General features: G+C 50.9%; 1 protein-coding gene and 1 pseudogene across 1 annotated transcript in view; both read right to left on the bottom strand.

Annotated features, from left to right (window-relative positions):
• LOC102861066 overlaps positions 1-1,028 on the bottom strand; it is a 5,149-nt pseudogene extending 4,121 nt beyond the window's left edge.
• PLEKHG3 (pleckstrin homology domain containing, family G (with RhoGef domain) member 3) overlaps positions 1-7,807 on the bottom strand; it is an 18,329-nt gene extending 10,522 nt beyond the window's left edge. The window contains exons 1-9 of the mRNA XM_006891831.1: positions 7,466-7,807; positions 4,546-4,592; positions 4,293-4,443; positions 4,049-4,180; positions 3,654-3,836; positions 3,414-3,506; positions 3,026-3,112; positions 2,702-2,735; positions 2,259-2,357 (exon numbers count right to left, since the gene is read on the bottom strand). Of these exons, the coding sequence (XP_006891893.1) occupies positions 2,259-2,357; positions 2,702-2,735; positions 3,026-3,112; positions 3,414-3,506; positions 3,654-3,836; positions 4,049-4,180; positions 4,293-4,443; positions 4,546-4,592; positions 7,466-7,807 (1,168 nt within the window). The remainder of the gene's footprint in view (positions 1-2,258; positions 2,358-2,701; positions 2,736-3,025; positions 3,113-3,413; positions 3,507-3,653; positions 3,837-4,048; positions 4,181-4,292; positions 4,444-4,545; positions 4,593-7,465) is intronic.
• Between the last annotated feature and the right edge of the window lie 225 nt (positions 7,808-8,032).

Here is an 8,032-nt window from a genome sequence, read left to right as displayed (position 1 = left end):
GAGTGAGGTATCTCAGTCACAAAGGGACAAATGCTATACGGTGCCACTGTTGTAGAATGAGGCTGGCATTGGGGTGGGGGTAAGACTGAGAAAAACTGGATGAAGTATGTTTACGCATTGAAGTCTATGGGGGAGAGAATAGTCTAAAAGTATTATATTTTAGGGAATTATTTTTATCCTAGGAGTACGCAATGAGGGTTGCAGAGTGGATTATATTTGGGGGTAGGGGGTGGGGTTTGGGGAGGTGCATGTTCATTGAAATGAAAAATAAACAAACTAAATTAAAATTAAAAAAAAAAGAAAGACAAAGACAAACTAAAAAAAAAATGCCAGTTTAAGATATAGCAATATAATGGCCTATGTTATCATCTGTCCATCTCAGTTCTCTGCAAGCAGGAAGCAGAAAAGTCCTCTCAATAGCCAGTAAGGTGCAGGCACTGAAGCTTCTGTGCACGTCTCCCTCTCAGAGTTCCTGGTCTACCCTGACACACATTTCCCTAAGCTCCACAGAATAGATGCTATAGGCAAACATGCCAAGTCCAGTGATAGGGGGGTCAGTACAGCATCAAGGAAGAAAAGGGCCCATAAAGAGTGACATGCCTCAGATGCAAGCTGTCTCTGTGGTAACCCACAAACCCGCTGGGTCCCTGGAGAACCTGGCCAGTGCAGGCCAGGAGTGATGGGGAAACAGTAACTCCAGAAAAGGGAAAGTTCAAATGTTAAAATTGATTTGGAAATAAAAATAGTGGGGACAGTTGCCTTTTTTGTGGTTAGCACCCACTATTTTATTGCTTTCCTTTTTTATCTACTTATGTAAAAAGGCCTCAGGCTTATTTTAAAAGATGTCTCTTTCACAATGTCTAACACTAAAAAGAACAATACAAAGCAGCAACTCTGTTAGTGTTTATAAGGGAAAGCCTCAGCCATGTGCAAATCTCAGTTCTCTAAACTGGCTACCTGCCCTAGTGCTTGGATAGTTTTGATGCTGATTCTATGACAGTGAGCATCATGGTCACCAATGCTTCCATCATCATTTACTCAACACTTCTTTGTGCAAGAGCTCTCTGAGGAGCTCTGGGGGTTTAGAGATAAGGAGCTGCACAGCAAACTCCAAGGCACAAGGTTCAAATCCACCAGCTGCTCTGTGGGAGAAAGATGGGCAATCTGCTCCCATGTAATTCAGAGCCTCTGAAAACTGGACAGTCAGCTAGGAGTCAGTTCCAACTTGATGGTACCTAACAACAACATGTTCATGAAGCTTCTAGTCTGAAGCGATGGCAAATGAAAAATGCTAGAGAAGTACAGAAAACGAGGATGGGACAAGAAGGGGTCCAGAGAAACTCCCAATCTGAGGCTTCAGAAGACTTTCACGACCACAGCAAATTTGCCCAGGGTTCAATATCAAGCCTGTGTAATATCAAACAAACAAAACCCATAAAACAAAACCTTTCAGACTGCTCAGCTCTGTCCCAGAAGGCAAAAGCCCAAATGTTCTGAGCAGAAATGGAGGTCGTGGACAATCAAAGCCGACATACTTGATCGAGAACCAAGGTAGGACATGCCTCTCAGTCACTCCAACAAAATTCTTCTTTCAAGGGGTCTTACTCCCACCTTGATACTTATTTGGCAGGTACACAGTTTAGGACACATCTGTCCCTGGGCCTGAGACCGAATAGGAAAGTCAAAACACACACACTCTTCACTCTAAGAGCTAAGAATAAAAGCACAGTTTTCTCTTTCTAAATAGATGACTCACTCCAACACGTGCAAGAACCTAGCAAGCCCAGAAGGAAGAAAACCCAGGAGAAGAAAATGGAACTTTGTCCCGAGAACCAAAGTAAATATTTCCTGTCTGGGTTTGGTGCCACCTTGAAGTCTAACTCATTTTCTCCAAGTTTAGCGTCTGCTCTGTTGTTCCAGAACTAGGGACTATTCATGGCCAAGTAGTTATTCCCAGTTGACCAGGTATTGCTGCTGGTAAAAGAGGGCGAGGTAGATTGCAGGGGAGCTACACAAAGGTCCCAACACCCAAGTAAACAAGTATCTTAAGACTTGAAAAAGACAGCTATCCATCTTCAGTGGTCATAAGAGTAGGACAGCAGGAGCATAGGGCAAGGACGCTCCAGGATGTCCACTGGCCCTCCTCTCTCTTCCACCCTTTCCCAGGATTTCCAGAGAGGTCAGAGCAATGGTCTACTGCAGATGGCCTCCTGCCAGGTCTCCTGGAGCCACCTCTGCACACAGGGTCCTTTGCTTACCAGATTGCCGGCGCCCTTGGCGCACATGGGTGGACACCTCATTGTGGGAAGACCAGGCCTTCTTCAGCCGCTCTGAGCTGTAGCGGTACTGACTGGGATCTGGACACAGGAGACACAACTGGGTCTTCAGCTTCCTAAAACAGCTTTGCTGGGACTCTGTCCATTCCCTACCACAGCTCTGCTCCCCACCCTAGCTCTAGGTACTAGAAGCTTCCAGACCCCCTCCTCTTTCATCTCCTGTCAGTGTTGTCTAGGGGCTTCCAGAAGTGACAGCCCTGTCTCTCGGTGACAAGTATGCCACCAACTTGGCAGTGTATCCCAGTCCCTCCTGGACTTCCCTGCTCCCTCGAAAATAACTATCAGGCAAGGCTTCCTTGGATGCAGTCAGACCTATTGATGTGCACATTATTAATGACAAAATAGATGGGAAAGTTTATACTTACAATAGGAATCCATTTCCAAGATGGCTTCCTTGGCCTGGAAGGGAAGGCAGGTCTCTTTGTTACCATTGGGCTGCTCTCTGGGCCTCACCTGATGCACAGGACTTACTACTGCTGCTTCGGGATGCTCAGCATACTGTGCTATGCCTGAAGCACCTGCAGCAGACGCTCACTGTCCAGCTGAGCCCAGGCACCCATCCACTGCAGCCCACCACCCAGTACAATCAAGTCCGCAGGCCAAACCCCAGCAGACCCTGAGTCCACCCTCAAGGAAACCCCCTCTGCACCCCTATCAGGAGCCAGAGAGAGTGTCACCTGGGAACTCACCTTCTGGGGGATGGTGGTGTGGTGATTCTCCAGGATGAGCCTCTTGATGTGGTGTGTCCAGTTCCGCTTCTCCCCCATGGTTTTGGCCTGAGGGGACCCAAAGAAAAGGAATGTGGCAGTTCGCACTATAGGGTCTGCAGCCATCCAACCTGGACTACATTTCTACCAAGAGAGGCAGAGGTGGAGGGAGGCTGTACGGGCATCCTCCGTGAGGTTGTCTTGAAACCTCACTACACTGTAGAGCACACGCAATTATCTCTATTTGACAGTTGGAAAGGCTGCAGCTAGGACAGCTAAGTGACGGAGGAGCTAAGATTCATTTGCAGGTGTGTTTGGTTCCAAAGTCCCCATTGTGGGCTCGCAAAGACACCCCTGGGCCACCCCTCACCTGGATGATGTACTGCTGCTTGCTGTGCTTGTAGTGGGTGATGGTGAAGAACAGGGAGTCTCTGGTGCTTTCGATAAGCATCAGGGAGGAGCACTAGGGGCAGAGGGAGAAGGCCGGCATGTGAGGGAGGGCTCAGGTGAGCTGGAGCTCAAAGGGCCACCTTAAGGAAGCAGGGAGAGTGTTCTCAGAACAGTGAGGGCAAGGGGAGCCGGGCAGGGTGATCAGCCCAGGCCTGGTTACCGGGATGTGTCCCTTGTAGACAAAGTGATCGCCCCGCTTCTTGGTGATGAGCAACGCTTTGTCAAAGAGGAAGAAGGTGCGCTCGTTGCGCACGCGGTGCACACGGAACGTGCCCTCCAGAACGAGCTCCCCATAGATGGTCAGGTCTGGGCCCTTCCAGTTAATGAGCAGTGACTGAATCTCCTGCACAGAGAAGAGCCCAGATCAGGAGGCTAGGACCCTAATGGGGACCATAAGGGGATCACACAGGGCCAGTCTCAGCTCTAGGCCCCCAAGACATTCCACCCAAGAGCACCTCTCAGAGAAAGCTACCTCACACAGGCCCCTCACCCCTCAGCTCACTCCCAGGCTGCCAGCCCCCAGGCCAGTCCCCCCAGCCTCCAGCGCAGCAGCACCTGGAGCCGGACCGCGTGCTCATGCCTTCTCTTCATGTCATTTATATACCAGGCGACACCGGTCATGGTGTCGATGGCATCCTCCACCACCTCGAAGCCCTCTTCCTCTTCATCAAAATGTTTAGCAATTTCCTGTGCAGGAGACAGGGGCTGAGGTAAGCCAGACTGGAGGGTTCGGTCCCCATCTACCCTCAGACTCCTTTTGCGGCCTGACCCCATGTGCCAGGGCAGACCCCTGGGGTACCTGGAGCAGCAGGTGGTATTTGAGGATGCGCTGGACAGGCTTCAGTAGGTAGGACCCCAAGGGCAGCGAGTGCTGCAGCAGCTCCTGTCGGTCCCGGAAGAACTTGGCCTGTTGCTTGTCCCGCATGCACTCCGTCAGGGCGGCCACTGAGCTGGGGGAGGGAGAAGGACATCACCACCAGGGACAGGCTGGGGAGCCGGGGTGCAATGGACTCATTAGAGCTCTCTGCCTCCACCCATCCCCAGTTACTCACTTGGGATAGTTGTTGCAATACTGGGTGTAGATATCAAACTCTTGGCTCTAGGAGAAACCAAATAGATATCTCTGGAATCCTCTCCTTTACCTGTGACACCTTGACCCCCAGAGAACATAATCCCCGGTCCACTTCACCTCCGGGTTGCACACAGGTCCATCTTTCTTCTCATCTATCTGGGACCCGCTTCTACCCAGCCAATGGTCCCACCCCAGTCAAGGCAACTAGAATTTCCCCTGGAAGTGACTCTCAGGACTTAACTCTCCTCTAAAACACACTGTTCTGGGAGCCTCTGTCCCTCTAAGCTCTGGTGGGACAAGGGACAAGTCTCCTTCTTACCCGTTCCACAAAGCAGCTGGCCACAGCCACGGGATCACTATTACAGCTGTCCAGGTCTCTGAGTAGCTGGCTGTGTGAGGGAAAAATAGCCATCAGAATCAGACGTCGCTTGGCTGCTGCCTCCTGACCAGCTGCCCGCCCTCTCCCACCTCCTCATGCCCAGACACACGGCCAGCCCCGCTGTCATGCTCAAGACTTCCACCCGCTGAGCAAGCCCTGCCCCACAGCAGCCACCACAAAAACACTGAACACCACCGCAAAGTCAGGGGAGGGAGAGTCACGTGCTGGCAAGCTGGGGAGGAGAAAGAGACGCCGCTACCCACCTGCGGAGGGGACACAGGTCCTCTGCAGACAGGAGTCAAACACACAAAAGCAAAGATTAAAGGGAAGAAGGAGAGAGAAGGGGCTTGCCGAGGAACCAAGACCCCAGATGAGAAGAATGAGGGAAAGGATGAGATGAGCAAGTCCCAAGTCCCCTTTTCTTAGATGAGAAACAGTAGGAAGTCCTAGAGACAGTGTTCCTTCTGGACTTTTCTTTTCCCAACCTCCTTCTACCTCCCTAGCTCAGCCTAGTCTTCACTTTGCCCAGCTCTTGGACAGCAGCCGATATTTCTGTTCATATTTAGGGTCCAGGATAAATAAGGTTGTCATCACTCCCCCCCCCCCCAAAGCTCTCTTGTCCCCAAGGAGTCTGTGATCTGAGGTGGCACAGTCGGGCCTAGTAAAGCCCGTTTGCCTGAGACTGGCCCTCACCAGGCTGTGCTCAGCCTCCTCCATCATGTCTTCCTCATCCTGTACATCCCAACAGTGGGTCAGATCATGCCCAGGGAACTCTAGTCTCAAGGGTGAGTGAGGTCGTGGGGAAGAAATTAAGAGACACATGTAGAAAAGGAAGATGGCGGGACAGAGGAGCCATCTACTGGGGGCAGCATCAGTATACAAGAGTGTGTCAGTCTCCCAAATTGGACCCATGGGCATATGTTCTCAGAATACAAGCTCCACTCCCTAATCTGATAGGAGGCACCTCAACCCACATATGCAATTGATGTCCTCTCTCCTTGCAGGGAACTAGCTAAATTACCATATAAGAACTGACTACCTTTGCCATTCCCTCAGAGGCCAGGCTGACCCACACACCACAGTCAGAGTTCAGGGATGTCCAGGGCTCCTCCCTAGGCAGAGGGCCTCACAACAGAACCTGGTACAGCAAAACACACCTGTTCAGCGCGTAGATGTTCTCTATGTTCCCGAAGAGGGCACTGACTTGTTCTGGCTTCAGCAGCCCAGGTGTGTCAATGATCTTCAAGAGGTAGTCCTGTGGGGAGAGCAAAGTGCCTGAGAACCCTGCCCCTCTGCTCCAGTCATCCCTAGGGACTAAGGTGCACCTAATCCAGGCTATGGTCTTCACAATTACTTGCTGTGCATCAGAGAGCTGGACAATGACTAAGGATGACAGAAGAAGAATTGATGCCTTTGAGTTGTGGTGATGGAGAAGAGTCTTGAACATACCATTGGACCTCCAAGGAAACGAATAGGTCTGTCTTAGGATGAAACCAAGTTTCTCCTTGAAAGCTAGGATTTTGAAGCTCTGTCTCACGTACTTTGGGCCTGTGGCCAGGAGGGACCAATTCTTAGAGAATGACATCATGCTGGGAAGGGTGAAGAGACAGTGCAGGAGAGGAAGACCCCAGATGAGATGGACTGATACAATAGGGCAATAGGGGTAGGTATCTCAGAGTCAGTGAGACTGGCTCAGGACAGGGCAGGCTTCAGAGCTGTTGTACATAGGGTCGCTATGAGTCACAGGCAACTCGATGGCATCTAACAACAACAATATCTACATTAACCTGTTTAATCCTCACAGCACCTCTGCAGGTAGGCGTGTCTTCGTTTCCAAATGAGAAAACCGAGGCTTGGGTTATACAAGGTGTCTGAGACCCACAGCCAGGAAATAACAGCGCAGGGATCTGGATCTCATAAGGCAACGGTCCAGGGCCAGTTTTCTAGCTGTGTCCTGTCTTCCAGAAACATAACCTTTCCAATGGCCATTCTCCTTCCAGTCAGGCTAGAGACCTTCTCCCCCAATCTATGCAATGTAGTCATGTCCTGGGGATTTGTAGGAAGTTCTATCATCCCAAGCTACTGATGGGATGTCCACAGTCATGAGGAAGTGTGACGAGGGGATAAAGGGAGGTACAAAAGCTGGTGACCCAAAGTGCCCACACAAAGCAGATCTTTTAAAACAAATGTGTCAAGGACCGTTTTGCTTCCTAGGATGATACAGACTTCTACAAGAGCTTTAGGGAACCCCAGCGGCCTAGTGGTAAGGAATTGTACTACCAACACAGAGGTATGTGGTTCAAATCCACCAGCTGCTCCATGGAAGAAAGATGGACAATCTTCTCCTGTGTAATTGACTGCCTCTGAAAACCTGCTAGAGGGTCAATTATGGGTTGGTCCTGACTCCAGAGTACACAGCAACAAGAGACCCAAGACCCTGAGCCTGGTGAGGAGGAGAAATGAGTAGTCTCATCCCACCCTCAGCTCTGAGGACCTGGCGTCCTAGTGGACAGGCACTCACCTCAACGATGCTGCGAAGGTCCTGAACGTACATCCGCTCCGTTTCCACAATCTCCCTCACCACACGGCCTACGTAGCTGAGCTCGTGCCCTGATGAGGCCAAGTTGTTTAATGGGGACAAGGGCCCATTCCTGGTCAGCGTGCTGCTGGAGTTGTTGTTGTTGTTGGGGGCTTGCTGGCTCTTTGGGGAGCCTGCCCCATTTTCGGCCAAAGCCTCAGAGCCATTAGGCTCCTCCATGGTATCTCGGCTGTCCTGGGAGGAGCCTGACGAGGAGGAGGTGGAGGTCACGCTCACTGGGCGCTCTTGGCTGCCATCTTGGTGGAGGGAGGCAGAGACAGGCATCCTGGCATTGCTGCCTAGGGTGGGCACCCTAGAGAGATTCTAGAAAAATTTTAAGAAAGCCAGACAGGCAAAAGGTCAAAACTCCAAATCCCAAAGAACCTGCCCCTCATCTCATCAGTATGGTCAGATTGCCCTTTCCAATTCCAAATGCTGCAACTTTATCCCTTCCCAAGACAGAGGAAAAGTGAAGCACACCTGGAGACAAGAAAGGGAACAGATCTGAGG

This window comes from Elephantulus edwardii, unplaced genomic scaffold, assembly GCF_000299155.1.
Source record: "Elephantulus edwardii isolate Elephantulus edwardi_28Jun2011 unplaced genomic scaffold, EleEdw1.0 scaffold00104, whole genome shotgun sequence".
Classification (NCBI taxonomy): domain Eukaryota; kingdom Metazoa; phylum Chordata; class Mammalia; order Macroscelidea; family Macroscelididae; genus Elephantulus; species Elephantulus edwardii.
Note: the sequence above shows the minus strand (reverse complement) of the source record. Positions and strands in the feature narration are given on the sequence as shown.